Genomic DNA, 25,252 nt, shown 5'->3' with positions numbered 1-25,252 from the left:
CTCACTCACTCATCCATCCATCCTTCCAACTCTCCACCCTTCCTTTCACTCATGTATGCATTCTTTCACTCTTTACATTCTTCTTTTCACACATCCATGCACCCATTCGCCCATCCATTCTGCCAATCATTCATCCATCCATCCATTTTCCCTTTCTCTCTCCATTCCCCTTTCACTTAGCCACCCATCCTTCGATCCACCCTTCACCCATCCACCTACTCATCCATTTACTCATCCACTCATTACTCCATCCATTGACCCTATCACTCACCCATCCATCCTTTCTCTCATCCATCCACCCTTTCACTCATCTATCCATACTTTTGTCTATCTACCCTACCTTTCACTCACTTGCCCAGCCTTAGATCCACCCTTTCACTCATCCATCCATCCATTCATTCACCCTTTCACTCATCAATTCATCAATCCATCATTTCTCTCATCCATCCACCCATTCACTCGCCCATCGTCCACCCTTTCACTCATCCACCCATCCTTTTACTGATCCATTCACCCTTTTACCCATCCATCTGCCCTTCCACCCATACATCCATTTACCGTCATCCATCCTTCCGCTCACGCATCCATCCATCCTTTCTCTCATTATCCATCCATTAACCCTTTCACTCATCCATTCATCCTTTCACTAATACATCCAGCCATTTACCCATTCCTTCACTTATTCACTATACCACCTTTTCACATTAATTATGAGCTGAGCCTTTGTCTACTGAGTTGCAGACAGAAGAGGCACATAAAGAACTTCACCCTCGCTGTTGTTCTTAAAGCAAGGGGTGGGGGGGGGTTGCACTATGCCCCTGCACATAGGTTATCTGAAAACTTGAAAGTCTTGAATCATGCATGATGCACAGTGCCAGGACGTGAGGTGACTGTGACATGGTGTTGTTTCCAGGGCTTTAATTGGGACGGAAAAACTAGGGGTCTCTCCAAGGGGCGTGTCTGATGTAATTACCGGGCGTGGCTTAAAACACCTAAGCTAAAAATATGTGCTGAGCAGAATGTGCCGCCCGACTGGTATTTTGCTGTTTCTATCATTACATCCAGTAACATTAGACCTACAACAAGCCATGACTATTGGCTTTGTCAATGAATGTTAGTTGCATAAAATAAATTACAAATGCAGCAACTATGGCTTCGTTGTATATAATATAAAAAATGCTTCAGCTCTGAAATGATGAGACTGTGAGAGACTCTTCTTTTTAACTTCTTTCGCCAGCTTCTTTTCATGAACTGGCACATAGCAGCAGCATGAGCGTTTCTGTGCATTTGTTTTGTTCATTGCTTCCATCTAACCCACACAGAATGCCTGCCCTAGACTGAGGCTGGAGGAGGCCACCACATGCTGTAACAGCCCAGGCTGGCCCATTGTCATTCTGTATGTGACAATCAGCCCCACACAGAATGCCTGCCCTAGACTGAGGCTGGAGGAGGCCACCACATGCTGCAACAGCCCAGTCTGGCCCATTGTCATTCTGTATGTGACAATCAGCCCCACACAGAATAACAATGGGCGGGGTGGGGCTGACAATGGGCGGGTGGGGCTGCTCTTGTGCTCTGAGGATGAGTGCGAGGGAACAGCTCTGCTCCCTGCAAGGCCCAAAATTAAGGGGAAAAGGCGTCCGTAAAAGGGATCAGCACGGACAACGGGCGTGAGGTCCAAATTACGGACGGTCTGTGAAATTTACGGACTGTTGGTCACCCTAATTGCTGTTGAAATACAAAACCAATATGCAAGTGCACAAAAAGTTACGTCTTTTTCAACTTTTAATTTGCCACTATTTGGCGGCCATACTCTGGACAGCTTGAACTTTCAGCTGTATTTGTGTGACAGCGTTTCTGAAAGTTTAATGTGTAATTCAACATTTTTGGGGTATTTTGATCGCTTGAATAAGCTGATGCCGAGCAATACATTAAAAAAAGTTCAGAACAGGGGACCCCAAAAATATGTCTTGCAATGGGACACAAACATCCTTAAGATGGCATAGGGGAAAACACGTATCATGGAGACGGTGGTTACAAAATCAGTTTATAATATCACATAAAGGAGAAGACGTAGGGCATTAAAGGGCTCCCGCCTGCCCTTAGTAACTCAGATACACACACAAATTAGCTTGGTGCCCTCAGGAGTCTGCTATCTGCTCAATCAGCTGATCTGCAGTTCATTAACAGAGACCCAGTGAGCTCCCTGTGTGTTGCTAATTGTTTTTGACCAAAACTCCAGGCAGTTCCAAGAATTGGACGAGGATGGAACACTCCTAGATTCAGGCTGCTGCACATGGAGGTCAAGAAAAACAAAGTGGTTTGAAAGCTAATTGTTCCTGGACAGCAAACGATTTAAACTCTGACAGAAGTGCCCCTTTAAGCTGGCAGCACAGTTGAGTACACGTGCATACATCATCAAAATCCCATTTATTGCTACACGGATCAAGCGTTCTGTCAACCTCCTTCTTGCAAGACACCAGAACGTCCCAAAGCTTTGGCCCTCTGCCTCTGAGACTTGGGCGAACCGGATTGGTTGATATGTGTCACGTGCATCTCACATGGGGGCTATAAAGCACGTGGCGCTGCTGCTGTCCAGTCCACAACTATCTGAGTGAAAGTGGGTTTTCGAAGACGTTTGCTTCGCATCTGACATGTAAGTTTTCATACATACGCTGCCCAATTACTATGTGTTACTGGTTCCAATTCAGTAGTAGCATTAAATAGCGCTTCCTACTTTCTTGTGGTGTGTCAAGGAGCATAAGTGAGAGGGTGGCATGCTAGGTGGCGCTGTACCTGCCGTGATCCTTCCTATGTGAGGAGCGTCTTATGTAGTGCGTGAGTGACCAGGAAGTGCTCGTTCATGACCTTTTGGGGGGTGGGGGCAGCTCAGAGTGATGGCGCAGGAAGTGGGGAGAAGATGTGGCCTAACGACCAGAGCTGTTTACTTTGGACCTGGGGAGCCAGGTTTGAATCTCAGCGTCGGCTCAACATCCTATGATTCTGGGCAAATCACTTAATCTCCACGTGCCCATCATAAATGAATGTGTCCTTGTGTAACATAACTGGTGCTCAAGTAAAGAGCTCTGATACCTTCGGGTCAAGTTCGCGCTATATAAAAACCGCAACCACAACAACAAGCATTGAAAATGCAATAGGTCTCGCCTTTGATTAAGTTAAAGCCATTTGCTTTGCTAATGGTATTGTATAGCAAAGCAAATGGCTTTATGTTAATGAAAGGTGAGACCTATTGCATTTTCAATGCTTGTTGTTTTGTTGTGTTCACTAAGACATTTCAAGGCTGACTGCATTTAAAACAAAGCACTGAAGTCAGCGGTCTAAAATGATATGTGCCAAACACACACCCATCCATGATAAACACTGCTGCAAATGCTGAAGCTATAAACAGGGCCACTGGAATTATGCATCAGGGGAAGGACAAATTAGGCGCCATTGTTGAGTAAATTATGCAACTGGTAAAGTCAAATTATGCAGTATAATGCGGAGCTTTTTGTGAAGGTATTTCTTCAATATTTTGTAATCTTTAAACTTGTCAACACTGTCTGGGCCTTGGTTGCACCTCGTTAGTACCAGTTTAAAAACCAAATGCAGCGATAAGAAACAGAAAGGTGACCAGTCAACCTTTGCAAAGGGCCTTTCACTGCGCGGCAACACATGATGCTGCGATTTTACTAACTTTTGAACCGTGTGAGCAAGAAACATTTTTTTTGTTAAAATGTGCAGATTATGCAGCAGATGCTAGATTATGTGGCAAATGTGGTAAATCTATAAATATACAAAAAAACGCTGCAGTTGCACAATCGTATCATTCCAGTGGCCTTGGCTATAACTATAAGGTCGAACACAATTTGCAGTTCACAGACACACAGAAGATATCCCATTTTCCATTTGCCCTGCCACTCTCTGATGCTCATTCCATTACTGGATCTAGGACGACAGAATGCCACCCTTCAGGAGAATCGTACGTTGTAAGCATTGTGCTTCAATCAGAACTGAAAATCTTTATAAAAATATAGCATATTGAGTTAACATAAGATAACATGTTGTAAAGCTCACGTTCACCCAAAGGTCTCTTGGCGCTGAACAACAGACGTTTATTGTTACCCAACTCAATGGTACTCATTTTATCGACCTCAGATGGATTAAAGGCTGAGTGGAACCACCAGGATCTGAACCTGTGACCATGAGGTCAAACACAAGCCCCTGCAGTGGATGCATTAGTCCACTGAGCCACCAGACCCAGCAAAAAGAACAGTATGAACAGCAATGGATTAAAAAACAAAAATACAGCATCTGCCTATTGCTCTCCAGTACCAAGTTCACTTCAACTGTGAAAATCGGTGTATGTATTGAGTATGTACCGCTTGTTGAAATATATTCTAACTTAACAATATAATGAACTATTCAGTCTACTGTAGAACAGGATCTTGGTCGCCAAATATTATATCCTGTTTATACCATTCTAATAATCAATATTTGTCTGCTAAAATAAAAACCAGGGGACGTGTTAGGGCCCAAATTAAAAAAAAACTTGGCATTCACACCTGTTAAAGGCAACAGGAAGAAGGCAGAAGTTTAAATAAATTATAGTTCCAGTCTTTGAATTTGTTGTGCAACATATTATTAATGAAAATAACTACTGGCAAAAATGAACCACCACACAATAGTGTGCCCTGTGGGACTAGCATTTATCACCGAGCATTTTATGATGATTTATGTATTTTTTTAGTTAGTTAATTGGTTACCTACTAGTCTATAACTTTCGACAACTTGAACACCACCAACACAAATATGTTTACCTGATGTGGAAAATTCCGTTGAGAAGTTCAAATACAGAAAATAGTAATGGATTTACGATACCCCGCACAAAGGGTTTCTCTTTTATAGGCTGGTCAAAATAGTATTGATGCGGCAGAATATTTAAATAGGACACAGGGTTGCCCAATTCATCAAACTTTTTGGTGGTTGATCAGGCGATAACTCATAGGCTAGATGCATATCTTGATATTATATAACTGTTACATAATATCAAGAGATATAGATATCCTATGAATTAGCGCCTGTTCAACCGCCAAAAGGTTTGATGCATTATTGTAACTATCAGTTGGAATTAGAAGGTTTGGTTTCCTCACAAAGTACCCACTCTAAGAGTCATTTTGCTTTCCTCACATTTTGTGATGTGTTGTTTTTTTCGCAACTGGATGAGGACTATGTTGTCTGCTCCCTTTGTATTTCACACTCTTTAAGTAGTACTTTGGCAGTTTCGAGTTTTAAAATGGCAAATAAGCCTCCAATTTGGTTCAGGCAGGCTTAGCCAAACTCTCACTGTAAGTCTGAGGCGGTATGTTAGGGAAAAATCATATCACTTATTCCTGTAAAACTCATCAAAATACTTGTTAGTGTAAGGGGTTAATGTAAGAGAAACTATACTCAAACTTTCTGTTCATAAGTGCACATGTGTGTGTGTGAATGTTTGTGTGTGTGTTGCGTGTGTGTGTTGGCGTCTGCTGCGCGTGGGTGTGTGTTGGATGCGTGTGTTGATGTTTGAATTTGTGTGTTTGGCATGATGATCTCAGCTTGCCATGTTTTTCAGACTGTGGGGCATATTATCAAGAAACGGCGTTAAAATTATCGCCGCTTTAGCGGCAGTTTTCTGCCGCTAAAGCGGGCTTGATAATATGCCCTTGAGAATTCCACTAGAAACCCATGTTCTGGTGTCACAACGGGCTTCTATGGGAATTCTCACGGGCATATTATCAAGCCCATTATCGCCGCTTTAGCAGCAGTTTCCTGCCGCTAAAGTGGCGATAATTTTAATGCCGTGCTTTATAATATACCCCTGTGTACGTTTGTATTTTTTTCAGACGAATGTATATTTCAAAATTTAACAATTAGGTCTAAGGTAATAGGTCAGATATTGAAGACCTCGACTAAACGAGGCCGTATATGTCTTACATGTGTGAGCCAAGGGCCTTCCATCACCGAGTAATTAAATAAGTGTGACCTGACTTCACACTCTATCATTAGGTTTATATTTTATACAAACACGTCTGTGTGCCCATCCATCCATCCACTCATCCATCCATCTATGCAGTCAGGCTGCTTGTGAGATAATCCTTGTTGTTAAGTTCAGACAGCTCAGAGTGCTAACTTTTCATATTAAGGGCAGGTGTTTGTAATTCAAATGCACTTAACATAACATGACATATCATATCATAATGCAGCATTACATAAAACGTCATAATATACCACAAAGTAAAAAAACACAAAATAACAAAACTGTAAATACCATAACATAAATAACACGCCGTATATCTGTCATCTGAAAGCCACAAGCTCGAATCCTGCCAGGCTCGGTTTACCTGCTCATACTTCTAAGCTCATTAGAAAGAGAACAGTGTGTTTGTTGGGAAATGGCAGCATGCTTTTCTTTGCAGGGGGCCAAGTGTAAGTCGTTGATATAAAGTTTTTATATGGCAAATGTATGAAAACCAGTCGGTATATGGGAAAGGCGTTCTTTATCATTCGTTTATGATCCCACCCACAACTACCTGTGCAAATAGCATCTGTGCACCTATCCTTATGTTTGTGCATGCGCGAATACTACACACAGTTAGACATCTGTGCGCACATACTTTTACTCCTTTTCTAGTTCCCTTTTCTACGTCGTTTTTGTATCTAACGTTGCTTTTCTGCAATCGAGCAATATCAAAACCTTCAAAAAGACACCAATAAATAAATAAATAAATAAAGGGAGCTAAAACAGCCTTCTCCATTTCACACGGTGCTGTTCTTTGTGTCGCTCGAAGTCCAAAAGCAGGGGGCGCTATTGTTCACGTAACACGAAACCAGCTCGTGCCAGGAAAGTGCTTGAAAGGTTGGCTTTGTAACATGCCGGTTTTATTTCTAAAAGACAGCAGCCGATGATCAATACCGTCATGAGAGCTCGAGCCTCACTTCACGAGGGTTCTTTAATGCATTTTCAATACAACATCACGTGTAGCAAGGAGGTTTTAAAGCATAGTGCGCCATCAGGTCAATGCGCAGTGCCTGTTGGAATGTTTTGTTTTATAATGCGCTTCATGCTGACAATCATGGGAACATCATCAACGTTTTAATGGACCTTCCTCAACGTTATTTTTTCTTGCAATTAATGATATGATATATACTTTTAATAAGTTTTTTTTAAAGCGTCACAGCAGCATGTCATTTGCTGCCCACCCCTCTGTGTTGTAAAAAAAGCAACAACTTTGTATTACTTTTATTTCTCTCAGCATCTGTTCACAATTTGAGATTGTTCTGGTAATGTCAGGAACCATGTTAATTCACTTTCCATTTTTCAGTGTAAAAGAAGTAAGGTCCAAAGGAAAAAGGCGAGGCTGGTGGTGAGGCCTCGGTTAATCAGTATGTGGAAAGACATTTAGTTCACTCACTGTAGTACACTACAAGATGGCCGCCCAGTTATCTGAACCCTTAGTCAGCGATAGAATTCTCGCGAGGCTTGATTAGTTAAACGACGTGCGCGCGCTGTTTGCTGCGCACTTCAATTTACCAGAGCTTCAGTACGCATGTACCTTCAATGCTCCAGATATCGGGGCGAGAGTAAAGTCGCGGTAAATACAATTGCCGCTTATCTTCGGGAGAGTATATCTCCATTTAAAGAGCCAATGGGAATCCTGCATCGGGTGAAAAGAGTAGCGGTACAGTGAAAGGATTTCCTTATGTTTCGCTGTTTCGCTGCCGTTCCGTTTGCCTTCAGACGGTTATAGGCTTCAGAACTGTCCGGTCTGAGAAGGCAGTCATTCAAGCTGATAAGTAACCAAGTGCTAGTAACTGCACAACACTCAAGTAAGCTATTTAGTATTTTAAGAATGCCAAGCAGAATCAGAGCGACTCTATCGCTTCACTAACAGAGTGCTAACTTCTCCTGCATTCTTGGATTTACACAACTGCTACCTCCCTTGCGCTTTTCCTATTTTTTCCTTCCCTATTGCTCCGCCCCCTTATTCCCCTTTGCGCACATCAGTCTACCAAAGGAATTGTACAAGCCTTGTGAGTGAACTACTTCAGCGCTACCCAGCAGTTGATCTTCTAGTCACTACAAGACTCAACCAGGAGAATAGACTCTACGTGTATATTATTGTATAAATGTTATGAAGAGTTTCTAGGCATGCTGAAGTAAGCTAGACCCAGATATAGTTTGTAAAGAAAAGAAGCAATATACAATTCAAACAGGTAGAGTCCATTTAGAACTGAGCAGTTCCAGGATAGAAGTGAACCAGTTGTAAATCTTGTTCTTTCCCTTGTTCTACCTGAGAGTACACACATAAGAGATAGTACTTCATGAAGAGAATCTAGACTCCTGCTTTAGCGGGTAGGAAAGGTTTGTGTAGAATAGAATTATAGGGAACAAGTAGGCTGTGTAGGAGGTAACTTAATTCTCTCTCATCCTCTCTGTGCATTAGGTCCTCTCCTATCCAGGAACTGTACATTAAAAGAAGAAGAAGGCTTCCTAGGAGATTGATGGAGAACCTGCAAGACTGGAGTGTCTCTTCTCTGTCCCATTCCCCTTTCCCCCTTCCTGGTGCAACCGTCGGAACAAATCCAATTACGGAGGCACTGGTTAGCGGGCATTGGGACCATTCAGCTATTCTGTTTCCGTGAAGATCAGGTACTTGACAGGTAATTAGGGAAATATGTCTTGTCCAGAACTTATTAGGTTGCATTGTGAAAAATGAAAGAAAATGTCTATGTGTCTTACTGTTGGACAAGTATAGCTGTAAACAAACATGCCTTGTGTTGCGTCATATCATGTTATGCTATGTAATCTTCCGCTCTTTTATGTTTTACAAAGCGCCTTATAAGCCCAAATGTGAACGGTAGCGCTGTACAATAAAATATAGATATCAGGAAGAATAAACAGGCTATTTGTATAAGGGAATTTCTCATGAGTTACCAAACACTTTGTCGATTTTGATAGGAAGAAAAACAAGGGATGGCGGAGTGCTTTCACTTTAAACTGCGTTTAATGTGAAAGCACAACGTGTTTAAAGTGAAAGCACGCGTGTTCAACAAGATGGCGGTGGGCTGTCCACTGTCCTTACATGCACGCGCATGCTGTTAGGTTTGGACAAATGACGAGAGCAGTCATCTTTGTCCATCCCTGCGCGTGCATGTAAGGCTTTCGGAGAATCGATTCCAAAAGGTACTTGCAATAGCGAGTGCAGCGCATGTGCTGCTTTCTCTAGGCGAGACCTAAAAAGTGTGAGGGACAGACGAGCTCCAGCTATGATTCAAAGTATTCATCACATTTAATTTTTAGGTCTCGCCTAGCGTGCAGCGCATGCGCGCTGAACGCTTTGGCGAGATCTATTGTTGTCGGTTTCTTGGTTGAAGGGGGACAGGACATGAGCGCGCCCGGACAGGCGATGTGCCCGCGTATGGCTCGCTGGCTTTCACTTTCCCTCGCTCACCGTTCTGGAAGCTCCGGTTGTGCACGCGATCAGCCCAGAGGATCGCTGTGGACTTGGTGGGCGGCATTCTTGTGCAGGGCAGGACGCAAGAGTAGCGCAGTCATTCCCCTGGTTCCCTCTCGTTTTCGGAAACACCTTATTTGCGCTGGTTTTAGTTTTTTCTGCTCCTTTTAGGCTTTGGAGTTTCCCTTGGAGCCTCACAGAACTTCCGTTTACTGTGTGAGCTGGCGCGCGGCCAGCAGTGCGCAGCGACCTCATCAGCTGAGCTTTCAAAGAGAAAGGAAACGGCCGATACTGGTTATTATATTTATAATCCGCTGCCACCAGCCAACTCGACAGCACTCATTCAATCAAACTCTGCGATCTTCATGTCGTACAGCTCTTAGAAGCAGACCAATTCATTTATCTACCAAGCTATTTGGTCTAGTGCGCCCCACTCTGGTGCTTGTCAGAAGAACAGCAACGCCAGGTGTTATGGGTTAAACATCGTTTTCCCTGAAGTCACGCACTGCAGCAACAGGCCTGGTTCACACGCAAGTGTCACCTGAGGTCTCAGGAAGTGGATTTCTAACTAATAGCAGACAACCCTCTAAGAAAGGAGACAAAATGACTCTAAAAAACACATTAAAAGGTCAGAAAAAACACTAAAAGACTGGACACAGGAGCACAGTGAAAGAGATTGCTTGTGAAAGAGGCAGAACTCGGCAAAAAGGTACAGCGTGCAAAAACAAAAAGCGTGTAAAAGACACATCACAAGAAATACAAAACACCAATTGCTATTGTGATGTGACATTCTGAGAGCAATCCTGTTTCACAGTAAAACAACCGGTAGAATGTTACCCTTCCAAAACATCTGTGAATGCAGATGTTCAACAAGTAGGGTTAGGGGCAAGTTTGAAGGCGTTTCTGGGAGTTAATACCAAAAACCAAACAGGTGAGCGTCTCCAGGTTTGTATAATCGAGGAAAGCCTCATGTCCGTTCCAAATAGTTTTCCAGTGGTGAAAACAACTGGAAATGTACTCCTGTAAAAGGCGGAAGGAAGTACAGCCATTTCCAGACAGGAAAGGCCTCCCTATCAGAAATGTATTCAACTCTTGGAGTTAAATGTGAAAATTAGGTCTGTATTCATTTTCCCTAGCGGAAGTTCTGCATGTGTAAATGCTACGCTGGCCAGCAGCCCTGTAAGTCTATTATAGTTAAAGATTTACACTCACAGGATTATTTGAGGCTGCCACTGAAAGGAGGTTGATTATTTGATCCAGATGCAGAAATCACAGCTATGGAAGCAAGTTCCTGACTTTCCTGAGTTGGCTATCGGTGATATGCAGACGATCACAAAAAGTGATGGCATATGTGAGCCAGGATTACAATCCAAGTCTCCTGGATTCAAAATTCATAATTTTGCAGCTTGAGGGCGCCTCAAACCAGGCAAGTCCAAGACCTGAATAAAATGCCAACGATGCGCTGTGGAAATAACAGTGGCGCCCTCACGTTCTGCCTGGCGTCAGTCGCCTGCCCTGGTAGCAGGGTAACGAGGAGCGGGCAGGCAGGCACTGAGGCCTCCCGCTCCGAGGCCTCCAGAGGACGGAGTGTGTCTTCTGACAGCCCGATTTAAGCTCAGAAACCGCATAGCATTTATGACTGCGTCCCGGAGTTTAAAAGCCGCCCAGGGCACCGACGATTTGTGCAGGGCTGTGATTTATGTGTGATGGTTCAGTGAGCTACTGCCGCCTCGAAGCTTGAACATTTTCTTGAAGAGGAAACAAAACCGACGCTGGGAAATAATTCCACTTTTATTTCCCGACACCTGTACGAGGGGTCTTGTGGCTGGGGCACACTAACTAAAGGGCAAACAGAAACAAGCATTTGCAATGCAACCGGTCTCACATTTGTGAAAGTTAGAGCGGTTGGCGTTGTAAATCACAAAGTTTTTTACCTTTTTGTTTGTAATGGAGTGATCTTATTTGCATAGCGCTATTGCCATTCGTATGATCTCGCGGCGCTGGAGAACCAGAAAGTGGGAAATAGATTAGGATGGAGGGGAGGTGGGAAATAAATGACACCAATGGAAAAAGGAATTAAAACAAGCATTTGCAATGCAATAGGTCTTGCATTGGCAAGCGTTTAAGCTATTGGCATTGTAAATGACTATGCCTTTTATTTATGCTTTAAAAATCAACACATAAATAAAAGGCATTGTCATTTACAATGTCAATAGTTTAAACTCTCGTAAATGCGAGACCTATTGCATGGCAAATGCTTGTTTTTTTATTCCATGCACTTTTGATTGTGCAAAATGCTGCCAACGAGGAAGGGAAATTAGATTTCTAAAGGAAAGGAGTTCTTTGCGAGATTAAAGATTAAAAAAGTGCATTCAAATTCATAGTGTTCTTTTTTTACCTGTCTGTTAGTGCAGCTGCTTAGAGGGAGATGGATTAATAACAGAAGGAGTAAGACCCATCATTAATTTTTCAAAAGTGAGCGTAAAACTTGCATAGTGACCTCTGATAGGTTTATAGAAATGTTTGTGCATCCATTTTCTGTCGAGCAATCGAGACCTCTTGTATATACTTTAGTATAATACTTTAGTATGTATACTTTAGTATATACTTATATATGTATGTACTTTGTGGGCTCTGGAGATCAGCCCTAGGACTTGTTTGCTTCCACTTAGGAACTTTTTTTTATCTGTTCAACTGTCTCTATTTAACTGTCTTCATAGGAAATGACCAGCAGAGGTCAGTAAAATACCAGAATTGCTTTCTGCTGAGGGTCTTCCTTTTTTAGGTCTCACCTACGTAGCGCGTATGCGCTGCATACGAAAAAGACCTATAGAAATCGCTTCGGCTTTTCAGCCAAAAACATGCACACATTGCATTGCTTTCAATGGCAATGCGTGCACGTTTGGCGATTCCCTTGCGGGAGCAAGCTTTGGCAACATATGTTTGCTCACTCCCGCAAGGGAATCGCTGTGTGTTCTCTCACACTCCACCCACCCCTCCCACTAGTTAGCCCAGAGCAGCGGGACGCAGCAGCTGCATTCACGGCCGCGCTTTGTATTATTTTAGAGACATATCTGCACAATGCCGGAGGAAATTTATTGCGATATGTGATATCTACCAACAGTTGTCCAACACAACCCAAAGACAGTGAGGGCATTCTAGTACAAGCACCAACTATCATGATATGTACGTTTTTTTCTAAAAAGCAAGCTACACTTATCAGTTTGCAAAGGAAGTCGGATATTTGATTACACTCCGAGTCCTTTACCGGCACTCCACTTCTTTAAAAATATGTTGTTTTTCAATCATCTGGTTAGAATTTCTCGGGCACGTGACGAGCCCCCGAGTCCTGTTATTTCCTCTGCATGTGCTCAGCAAACCCATTATGAGGCCTCGGCACCGGGAGACAGATAGCATCTCCGCCTTCCCCCTCCATTTTGCAAAGAGGCCTGCCTGTGCCTGGAAACAACTGACTGCTCGGCTCGCACTTCTTGAAAAAGGTCCCAGCAGCCTAACCCGGAGTGTTTATTTAAAAATAAACTATTGTGTCATTTGAATTTTTTAAACCAGGCCGGCGCAGCCAAGGCCGGCTTAGATAAGATGCTGTTTAAACACATACAGTTAGTGTTCGAGTGGAGCGGCTGCTCACCGTGTCTCCTGCCCGTAGAATGCGGCAAATGCCGGGCCCGCCAAGGCCTTGCCTTTCTCTGGAACTAATCTTGACATTTCGCGACAATTTATACCCAGACAGCCATCGCGCTGGAATGTTGGAGCTATTTTGTTGCTCATTCTCTTGAGTTCTGTATTTATGCTTTCCTTGGCCTCGGTCGGTGCACTGCAGATTTCCCCCCTGGCTGGTGCCAGTGCTAACAATACCGCCAGCACAGGGCAGAACTATGAAAAATGTCACTGCCCAGGAAGCTAGGAATGTAAGTGTATACTCCCCCCACGCCATCACACTTACCACCACCTCTCCCATTTATGTCTTCGCTTCCTACTCCACAGATTTCACTAGTCTTGGTTAGAGCCAAGAGCAATCCTGAAAGGACAGACGATATATGGATTAAAGTGCCCCCTGCTGTACACAGGAATATTGAAAGTCACCAAGGAGTTCCATGACTACATCCAGAAACAAGGAGGAAGGTCAGGTTCCTTTGTAAGTCCATAGAACTCTGAGAAAATTTCATTATTCTTTGAATGGACAGCAGAGGGTATTTTATCCCTTATAATACAGAGGAAAACCATCACCATTCCCATAATTAGCTCAAATCCTTGGTGTTGTACACTTTCATGTGAAAGCCAAAGTATTGTAGAAGACATCAAGAATAAAAACTAAATCTGTAGTGCAGAAATAAACACACCAAAAGCCATTTAGTAACTTGCTGCAAATTTTTGCTAATATCAGTTCAATGCAAGTCAAACAAAAAAAATGCTATTGCTCAGAATATTTTGAAAAAGGCAGAGAGAGTTTATCTTTCTTGTAATGACTTGCTTTGAGCAAAAATAAACATGTTGCCATGAATTTCTTTCTGTTGATCATTTAAAAAAAACTGAACACAGGAATGAAAAGCCAGTTCTCATTTTCATTGTTTAAACTGAAGCCGCAATTGTGTTCTGTGACCTGGCTTCCACCTTTTCTCCTTGCTCTGGCAGGACGCAGTATGACGTTACAATTCAACTGTAGTAGGTTATTACAGTTGAACAGCTACTCACTTTGTTATTGGTGCAACAACATCAACTGTTGCATGTCTAAACATTTATAAGGTCCCAAAGGCGAGACCTATTGGCTATGCCAATGCTTGTTTGATTTTTCCGGAAACTGCCTCTATTTAACTTTCTTGATAGAAAAAGACCAGCAGTGGTTAGTTAAATACCAGAATCACTTAAGCATTCTCTAGATTCCAGTCCATAGAAGTTGTCTTCCACGAGCACCCGTAGACAATAATATTTTTTTCAAATGTTGTAATTTCAGTGATCTGAACACTGAACACAGAGCTTTGGACCATACCATTTCCCGCTGAAAGGCAATATTTCTCTTCATACCTGGCGTGTCATGCAGTTTGATGCTTACGTTTCCTCCATGTTAAAGAACAGTAGATGTTTTAACACGCAGGCTAATGTGCTGCATAGCTAAATACATATTAGGTCCCAAAGGTGAGACCACATGCATTGCAAATGCTTGTTTTTCTTCAGTTCCCAGAAGTCAGATTTTAGTATCGAAAGTTTCCAGACTGTATGTCATCCAACCTTGCCCTGGGTCTATTGCCCAGGGCCATTTGTTTTTATAAAGTCTCATCTTTCGGTGCAGGAAGATTTAGAGACCGGATAAATGAACTAAGGAGGGCAGACCCCCAAAATATCACTTGAAAATGTCTTGAAGGGATGCTTAAATATGAGTGTTGTGGTCCATACTGAAGGAATATAGCGATTCAGATGATAGAATGGGCAATTGGTGAGGTCAGGCAACTTTGGCTGGAAAATAAATGGAAAATAAAAATACTTTCCGACGCCACAAATTGGAGGTGAAGGGGTGGCAACAGAAATGGGGCGGAGTCACAATGGGCAGAGCCATGAGGAGCGGAGTCTGACACTCAAATGACACATATTTTTAGGTCTCGCGTTAGCAGTGCATGCACTGCATGCACTGTCTCAGCAAGACTTAAAGTAATCTCTATATTGGCTTCAACTCAGTGTAATTTCTCCTGCCCCTTGTGATTGGTTCAAGTCTGGCATTGCTGTTGTTTTCTTGATTTCTGTTGGCTGTTGATCCTATGGTAACTTCCGTGAAGTCCTGAAGCAGCGGCGCCTAACTACAGTTTTCCTCAGCTTCACTCGCACTTAATTGCTGCAGTGTGACATCTGTTTTTAACCCCTCCCCGACAGACGTGCCAGACCCCGCCGACAAATGTAAGCGCCGGTCGTTGTTGGGGGCGTGACCTCCCTCCTCTCCGTCCTCCCTTTGTTATTGAAGCAAACGCATTGAAGCAAACGCTAATAAAACCATGTCAAATTAGGTCGAAAAAAAACCAAGAATGTCCGAAGAAGGTTCCAAAGATGGGCAATCAGAGGTACAGTGTTGGCCTTTTATTTATTTACGATTTTTTGCCTTTTTTTTTATATCCATTTCTGTATCTAGGTTAACAGCTGACAGGTTCAGTCAGGAGAGAGCCTGACAGGGAGGTGACTGATCCCAGCGCTGCCGAACATGAACACTGCCTAAAACAAAGAAGCCATCAAACATCTCTCAACTGGAAGAGATTTATGCGGCTTTGGTGTTTAATTCCTTCCTCTGGTGCTTCAAACCGGAGCCCTTCTGAAGGCAGAAGGCCGTCTCTTAGGGTAACCCCCTTCATGCATAAGGCAGACGGGAACAAGCAGGATTGTCTTTAATCTGTTTAAATCAAACCGCGACATTCTCCATAGGCTTTAACCCCTTGCCTGCTCATGACGGAACCACTCCGTCATGAGCCACGGGCGCTGTGTGCTCATGACGAAGTGGTTCCGTCATGAGCGGGGAACGGGTTAAAAGACATGAAGTGCGCGTGATGGAAGACAGAGGAAGGAGGTGGAATCAGGACCAGGCATCCTTGGTGGTACCCATTGGCATTGGGTAGCGCTGGCTACAGACTCTTAAGGATATGTTTGACCCACTCCACTTACATATTTATTTTCCAAAATAAACATTGCGGAGACATAGATACAAGGAACTAGAGAAAGCGATGATTGAGAGAGAAGTGGCAGACATAAAAAGAGGGAGACAGAGAGGACCCGAAAGATCCTCACCAATCATAAAGGAAGAAGAGAAAGAAAGGATGAAGCGGAAAGAGAGACGGAATAAGAGGGAAATGGACGGATAAAGAGCAAAAGAGAGGGGTAGAGAGAACGAGGTGAGACGGCTAAAGGAACACAAATTAAAGGAGGAGAGAGAAGTGTTAAAGAGAGAGAGAGAGACAGGTCAAAGAACAAGATAAAAGAGGTGATTAAGTGAGAGCTTACGTGTGAGGGAGAGAAAGAGAAATAGCTTGATGCAGAGATAGCAAAACAAAAAGAGACGGAGAGAGAATAAGAAAGATATGACATGAAAGAAAAAAAGACACAAGATGATGGACGGAATGTTGTTTTTGCATGAAAGAAAAAAAGAACAGAGAAGGCGAAAATGAGAGTTTAGATTTCTTGTCTCCCTCTGACAGGTGAACACACACTCTGACAACCAAACAGGATACATCTATTGCCTCTCACTACAAAGTGTTATCACACGTTTTTGTTTTCTATTCCTTCACAGCTGTTTGACACGTGAGAAGATTGAATGTGTCCGGATTTTATCCTCCTGTGGGTGGGTAACCATAAACCTTTAGTCAGCAGGACTTCGTTGTCAGTTGCGTGGAGATTATCTGTGAATAATGGGGCCTTAGTAGCCATTACCTCCTCGTCCGTCTTCCTGTCCCATTCCTTACATCATGAGCAGCTCTCCTGCACCACAGAAACTGATTACCTAGCAAATGTAAAACAACTTCCCTCAATATGCTTCCGGATTACCCGACATGCATAAAGCGGGAAGTACTTCATGCAAACATCCTGAGAACACCATAGCTACAAATCAAGAGAAGAAACAATAACCAGAAACATGACATGAGAGGGAGGGATGGGCTAGGAATGGGACAGGAATACCTGGACTCAGAGTAATGAAGATTACCGGTAAGTAACTGGGCATTTCACGCAGTGGCATCACTGCTTCAGTCTTGCTAAGCTCTTTAGGTTCAAGTCTGATGAACACAGAGAACTATGGTACATTGAGTCCTCGTCTTCATCAGTAAAATACTGTTAATTTGAAAGAAGACATCTTCTGGCACCAGTCTTGCACTGTAATTTCCGATTTTCACAGAAGAGTCATCTTTCCCAGGGCATATCTATCAGTAGTAGAATAGGTGCAGTAGCACCAGGGTCTCAGACACCCATGCTATGCCACTGCTTTTAGCATGTGTTCAATATGTACCTCATGGCAAAAGAACCCTCACTGTAGAAATAATTATACCCATGCTGCCTGTACATTCACACACTTCTTATCACCACTTATATAAAACATGCCCCCTTAATGTCCCTGTACATTCACACACTTCTCATCACCACTTATATAAAACATACCCCCTTAATGTCCCTTTAGATTCAGACACTTTCCATCACCTCTTTTATGAAGCAGCCATCTCTAATGTCCCAGTACATTCATACACTTCTCACCATCACTTATATAAAACAGACACTCCTAACGATGCTTAAGAGACATTTCACATTTCGTGTAAGAAAGAGGTGACAAACTAATCCATGCTCATTTAGCCTCACATTAAATGACAAGTATGTGCCTCAAAAACGAGAGGCAATCAAAAGCTCCAAAAGTAGTATTCAAATTCTTTGCTGAAGTATGAAACAAGTCAGTTTGTGCTTCAATTTTTCTTTTTGATTCTTGTCTTTCTTCTTTAGAAAGACAGACAAATGCAGCCAACACGTTTTGCCCCAAACATAGGCTTCTTCAGGGCAGAGTTTATCAAATGGCAATGGTTCTGTATTGCATGAATGAGTTTGTTGCACCGAGATTTATGAGCATCTGTTCCACGATAATTTAACACCCTGGAAACAAAAAACAACAGGAACTGAATAGTGTCCAAAATATCAAAAATTTTAAAGACTCTTGTTGGTGTTTTCAGTACTTTGTTATGATTCGCCGTGCTCGGCACCAAAGTCATCAATGCCGTACGTGTACATGGGTGCAGCGCTGTTGACTTTGGTGCTGAACATGACAAATTTTCTAGGGTCTTGCAATTAGCATGGAACAGACGTTTATAAATCTGGGTGCAACGTGGTCATTCATTCAATACACGACCATTGCCATTTGAAAAGCACTTCCCTGAAGAAGCCTATGTGTTGAGTGAAACGCATTGGCTACATTTGTGTGTCTTAAGAAGAAAGAAAAGAATAAAACCAAAAAATTCAAGCACAAACCGACTTGTTTCATACTTCAGCAAATAATTTGAATACTACTTGTGGAGCTTTTGATTGCCTCTCATTTTTTTATGTCTCAATATTTCTAATGTGTGACCAATTGGTAGCTGGTCACTTGAGGTGGGCAATGATTATGTGATGTTAAACGTGTGATTATCTTAGGTGGTGCAGTGACTAAGTTCCCTATTTGCCAACACTTCTTCAGATATGTGCCTCAAATAATCTGCAACCTCCTCACCCTTCAATTATACAGAACAATAACCATGAATAAAGAGGAAGTTTGCTTATTTCTTCCTCTATAGTGCACCGTAATCTGCTACCCAGCCTGTGATTGGCTGCCACTTTCAGCCTCCCTGAAAGGTAGATACACTTTACCCACTGTCTCAGACTGGTAGCTCTGTAGAACAATTCCTCATTGGTTAACTTCCATTGTCACTAATGGAGGTAAAGGGTTGTGTTTTGCATTAGGAAAACCTAGTGTAACTAATGATCCTCATTACTACACTAAGACTGATACTCTAAGTACTCAGTGATGCTCCACAGGCCAAGCAACCAAACTTCACTTAGGGCAGAATGAGACTCTGCAACATAGTGAATACAAGTGTGACAGCCTATGGCAATACAGCTCTTGTTCACTTAGGACGGGGCGGGACTCTGCAACATACTGAATACAAGTGTGACAGCCTATGGCAATACAGCTCTTGTTCACTTAGGGCGGGGCGAGACTCTGCAACATACTGAATACAAGTGTGACAGCCTATGGCAATACAGCTCTCGTTCACTTAGGGCGGGGCGAGACTCTGCAACATACTGAATACAAGTGTGACAGCCTATGGCAATACAGCTCTCGTTCACTTAGGGCGGGGCGAGACTCTGCAACATACTGAATACAAGTGTGACAGCCTATGGCAATACAGCTCTTGTTCACTTAGGGCGGGGCGAGACTCTGCAACATACTGAATACAAGTGTGACAGCCTATGGCAATACAGATCTCGTTCACTTAGGGCGGGGCGAGACTGTGCAATATACTGAATACAAGCGTGACAGCCTATGGCAATACAGGTCTCGTTCACTTAGGGCGGGGCGAGACTCTGCAACATACTGAATACAAGTGTGATACCCTATGGCAATACAGCTCTCGTTCACTTATGGCGGGGCGAGACTCTGCAACATACTGAATACAAGTGTGACAGCCTATGGCAATGCAGCTCTTGTTCACTTAGGGCGGGGCGAGACTCTGCAACATACTGAATACAAGTGTGACAGCCTATGGCAATGCAGCTCTTGTTCACTTAGGGCGGGCGAGACTCTGCAACATACTGAATACAACTTGTGACAGCCTATGGCAATGCAGCTCTTGTTCACTTAGGGCGGGGCGAGACTCTGCAACATACTGAATACAAGTGTGACAGCCTATGGCAATGCAGCTCTTGTTCACTTAGGGCGGGGCAAGACTCTGCAACATACTGAATACAAGTGTGACAGCCTATGGCAATGCAGCTCTTGTTCACTTAGGGCGGGGCGAGACTCTGCAACATACTGAATACAAGTGTGACAGCCTATGGCAATGCAGCTCTTGTTCACTTAGGGCGGGGCGAGACTCTGCAACATACTGAATACAAGTGTGACAGCCTATGGCAATGCAGCTCTTGTTCACTTAGGGCGGGGCGAGACTCTGCAACATACTGAATACAAGTGTGACAGCCTATGGCAATACAGCTCTTGTTCACCTAGGGCGGGGCGAGACTCTGCAACATACTGAATACAAGTGTGACAGCCTACGGCAATGCAGCTCTTGTTCACTTAGGGCGGGGTGAGACTCTGCAACATACTGAATACAAGTGTGACAGCCTACGGCAATACAGCTCTTGTTCACTTAGGGCGGGGCGAGACTCAGCAACATACTGAATACAAGTGTGACAGCCTATGGCAATACAGATCTCGTTCACTTAGGGCGGGGCGAGACTCTGCAACATACTGAATACAAGTGTGACAGCCTATGGCAATACAGCTCTTGTTCACTTAGGGCGGGGCGGGACTCTGCAACATACTGAATACAACTGTGACAGCCTATGGCAATACAGCTCTCGTTCACTTAGGGCGGGGCGAGACTCTGCAATGTAATGAACAAACCGGCACGAGAGCATATAGTAAATACAACTCTCATTCGGTTACACAGGGTTGTTACAGAAGGTTCCCAAGGATTGGAGCCACTCCTGATTTTCACAGTAATCTCTAACTATGCACAGGACTTCCATTTAGAGTTCATTGTGTTCAAATTTATTTAAAGTAGAAATCCTGAAAATCTTGCATGGCTGACACCCTCGTCCTTTTAGATTTGAAAACAATGACCTACAGCATGCAAAGTGCTAATCAGTTAAACACTTTACTTTTCAGAACCGTGGGGAAAAATGAGGCTGACCTTTCTGCTCCTTCTCAGCATCATGGCAGCTGTTTCCCAAGGCGCAAGTAAGTGTTGTTAAAGCAGTGAAGGTGCAGCGGTGGAGGTTTGTGGGGTGTTACTGAAGGGTGCACAAGCCTTGGTCTAAGACCAATGAGCTGTCCTACCATGCACCCTGGAGTACTACAACATTGGGTAGAAGTATCACCTCCTTTTTGATACTTTGCACGTCTTCAGGCTGAACTGTTCCTATTGGTGCAGGGTCAAGACTGATTTGCATATGGCTGGGTCCAAACTGAGTTGGCATGGTGGGCGAAAAACGATGGACTTGGATGTGGCCCAAGCGATTGCTAGTGGCTGAGATTAACTCAAGCATTCCATTCATTACTTGTTGTTGCAGGGGATGGTGTAGGTCATTGGAGAGCAGTGTGGCAGGTAAGTGGAGACAGTACGTCAGTAGATGGGTGATGGTAAGGGATACCAAAGGAGGGACGGGGTGCAGGACACAGATGGAGTTGTTGAAGATGCAGGTCAGTGGATGCGAGAGAAGATAATGTGGGTCAGTGATGGGGGATCGGGGTAGGTCAATGGAGAGGAGAAAGGGCAGGTCAGTGGAGCAGGTGCATGACAATAGATAGGTGAGAGTACAAGTCACTGAAGGTGGGGCGAGAGTGCAAGTCAGTGGACAGGAGACGATGTGGATCAGTGATGGGGATGGTGTAGATCACTGAAGAGGAGAGGGGGCAGATGAGAGCAGTGGAGCAGAGAAGATGCTTGTCTGTTGATACGCGAGGGTATGGGTCACTGAAGGAGGGGAAAGACCAGATCACAGAATGAGTTGTTGAGGAGGCAGGTAAGTGGTCAGTGCAGGAGGGGATGTAGATAAATGGAGGGGAGAGAATGCGGGTCAGTGAAGGCAGATGGTCCATGGAGAGGAGAAGGAGCAGGTCCGGACGTGTGAAGTGAAGAAGGATCTCAGTAGTGGTTGATCCAGCCTGAACATGGGAGGTCCCTTATATCCCAGATACAACTATCAAACGGAGGGATTACACATCACCCTAGAGAAATAAATCGCGCTTTCCGAACTTACTACGCCCAGTTGTATTGTGAGCCGAGACTGCAGCAGAGGGAGACCATAGCAAATTACTTAGCACCCTTACCCCTTACGGTGATACTGCCTGACCAACGAGCAACCTTGGGAGGGCAGATTACTGAGATGGAGATCAGGGCAGCAATAAAAGAGATGGCTCGGGGGAAAACTCCCGGCCCAGATGGGCTGCTGGTGGAGTTTTATTCTATGTATGACCAGATCCTAGTACCAAAACTAGTGGGTGTGTACACCGAAACGTGGGAGGTGGGGGAACTACCCTCTTCGAACAGGGACGCCCTGATCGTGCCTCTCCCCAAAACTAAAAAACCACACCCACAGGTGTCAGATTTCCGCCCACTCTCGATGCTTAACACCGATTTAAAAATTCTGAGTAAGTTCTTAGCTGCACGCTTTAGTTAGATGACCTACGCGAGGGCAACCTTAATCCAATTGTTAGATCACTGAAAGCTTCTGTACAATTCTGGCGCTCCATCAAGCTGCCACTGATGGCTAGAGTGGCACTTTCAAAAATGATTATGCTACTAAGATTACTGTACCACTTTGTGAACCTTACAGTGGTGATACCGCTGAGCTGGTTCTCGGACTTGAATCAGCTGCTTCGGGAACTGATCTGGGATGGGGGATGAAATAGGGTAGCCCTGGAAATAACGCAAAGAACAGCTGAGAACGGAGGACTAGGCGTCACGGATTTCGAACTATATTACCTAGCGGCTCAGCTACAATGGCTAGCCCAGTGGTTGGATGGTCGGAATATGGAATATTTAGAAGAGATAAACAGGGGACATAACCAGGGTCGGTTAGTGGCTAAAGTGGTGCACCAGAAAGTGAGCCTCCCGTATCCCAATGTGCTGCTGAAGATATTGCTCGAGGAGGTGCCTCCGGTGCATGGTAAAGGGACACTGCTACGCGCCAGATATACCACTTATAGGGATCCCATTTGGGAACCCGTTGACCCCCTATTCAGGAGCTCGATTAGCGGCCTGGACAGAAGCGGGGATTACAATTGTGGGAGATTGTTTCCACCTGGGAACATTAATGCCCATGGACGAGTTGATGTCCCGTTATGAGTTACCACAAGGCCAGTTCCTGATATACCATTCACTGGTTCAAACATTTTGTGACCAATGACGGGGTGGCTTAACTGAGCCCTCTACCCACAGAGTGCTTCAAACGCTGATAACCTTGGGGACCGCTCGACACCTAGTGAAATGGCTATACCAAGCACCTATTCGAATCAGTTACAAAACAACTAGACCGCACTAGAGGTAGATGGGAAGAGATCACTGGGAAACCCCTGACAGATGAGGAGTGGGCGCAAGCTCTGAGAGGGTCAAAAATGGTATCTAGAAACTAAAATTTCAAGACGATTAAGTTTAACTATATACATATGGTATATCTGACCCCACACAGATGGAATGTAATGGGAGGGGGGGGTGATAGATCCTGTGCCAGATGTGGATTGATGGATGCAGGCTTCGCACATATGATGTGGGAATGCATACATTTGAAGAACTTTTGGGAAAAGGTCTTGACCGAGATTGGGAAGACGCTGGCCCGTACGTTACCGAACACACCTGCTATTTGACAGCTGGGCCTCTTCCCCAGACCCAAAGCCAAATATATAGGGAGTAGGTTTACCGATCTAGCGCTGGTCCTGGCTAGAAGGCAGATTGCACAGCAATGGTTAGTAAACACCCCCCCTTCGATAACAAGTTGGGAGAAAAGTTTAGGTTTTCTGATCTAGGGCAGAGCTGAAGGCCCTTCAGAAAGAGGACTTGCAAGGAATACGTAAGCGCCCCATTGTGGATCTATGGGCGGAGGTGATGAGCGATTTGGGAGTTTCGGAATAGCGAGGAAACTGATGAAAGAGATGAAATAGCGGAGAACCTGAGGGAAGACACCCTAGATACAAGATCCCAAGACCCGATAGGTTCCCTACAATAACAACAAATGGCTACATTCACATGGGGGCATGACCCGGACACAAGAGCCCCATGACAGACTAAGAGGCATACTCGTGAACACATACGATGTAACAAACACATTACGAGGCACTACACCACAAAGTTTAGTTTGTTTTATTATTTGTTAATAAGTGGACAGGAAATGTCTGTAAGCGCAATGATGAAGAAATTCCCTGGGGAAATTATATGGCTGGATAAGGAATGTAAAAGTATCATGTTTACTGCAAGCTGCTGTTCGGAACATAGATTGAAAATTATTTTAGATTACTTGTGAAATATTGGAACCCGACATGCGCAGATTTGCAGCTCCAGAAATGTTATGTGATAACCCGTATAATTCATTTATATTAAAGGTGAATGTTAATAAAAATATGTTTAAAAAAAGAAGTTTCTTAGTAGATAGTAGATTCTATTGACCATCGTAGGAGGGGTTGCAGGCCACAGGAGGAGTTGTTAAGGGTGGAGGCCACTGGCCAACGTATGAGGTTGGATGTCACTTGAGGAAAAATAGGCAGTCAATGGCACCTAGAAAAACAAACTTATCGCACTAATCTTTCAAAACATAGCTTTAAATATACATCTCATCCAAAGTGATACAATGTGTGTCAACCAATACACACAACTCAGAGTGTCTCAGTTTACCTTTGGTGGAAAAGACTGATGGTAAGAAACTAATGCCGGGAATCTTATACCTGGAGAGTTAAGACGTGTACCTAAGTGCCTCAAATTTTGTCAATAATTGAATAGCTTACTGTTCAAATTTTTCAATCTTACCATTTCATTTATCATTGTTTCCTGCTTTCAACCTTCTTTCTAATATGTTCTTGTTCATTAATTGCAAAAATACTGTCTGGTCTGTAGACTATAAAAATGCCTATGGTATAACATTCTCTACAACATCTGGTGAGAACTGAAGATGGACCTAGCATAATGCAAATGTATAGCAAGTCTGATAAATTCCTCTCTTGAGTTGTAAAGTATTACTAACACCCACAAGACCAGTCCGCTGAAGATATTCCACTTACAGATTTTTAAACTATTCAATGAAAAAACTTTTTTATGTATTGATCTGTATCTGCCCCTATTTTCTTATTTCTCTAGTCCTACAATTTTAAAACCAAACAAGCTTAGCAGAGACTGCCTCTTCATTTACAAAAATAATGTTTTTTTCACCTTCCAAAATGATAGCAGTTGTTTTTAAGTACACACTGTTCTACTTTCTTATTCCACAAAGAGCTTGCATGAAGGGACAATGCCCGACCACTGCTCTAACTCTCTTTGTTG

At 43.6% G+C, this 25,252-nt stretch overlaps 1 protein-coding gene across 2 annotated transcripts in view; it reads left to right on the top strand.

Moving 5' to 3' along the window:
* The first annotated feature begins 2,578 nt into the window (after positions 1–2,578).
* The window catches only part of LOC146772560 (mucosal pentraxin-like), a 30,588-nt gene continuing 7,914 nt past the window's right edge, over positions 2,579–25,252 (top strand). Inside the window, exons 1-3 of one of the 2 annotated variants that reach the window (XM_085639620.1) lie at positions 2,615–2,656; positions 8,487–8,692; positions 20,890–20,961. In XM_085639620.1, the coding sequence (XP_085495746.1) occupies positions 20,904–20,961 (58 nt within the window). In that variant the 5' untranslated portion in view covers positions 2,615–2,656; positions 8,487–8,692; positions 20,890–20,903. Of the gene's footprint in view, positions 2,657–8,486; positions 8,693–20,889; positions 20,962–25,252 lie in introns of both variants that reach the window. The other variant, XM_085639619.1, reaches the window with a different exon arrangement.

The sequence above is a fragment of the Triturus cristatus genome, chromosome 12 (assembly GCF_964204655.1).
Source record: "Triturus cristatus chromosome 12, aTriCri1.1, whole genome shotgun sequence".
Classification (NCBI taxonomy): Eukaryota; Metazoa; Chordata; class Amphibia; order Caudata; family Salamandridae; genus Triturus; species Triturus cristatus.
The sequence above is the reverse complement of the archived record's forward strand: the minus strand, read 5'-3'. Positions and strand labels throughout refer to the sequence as shown.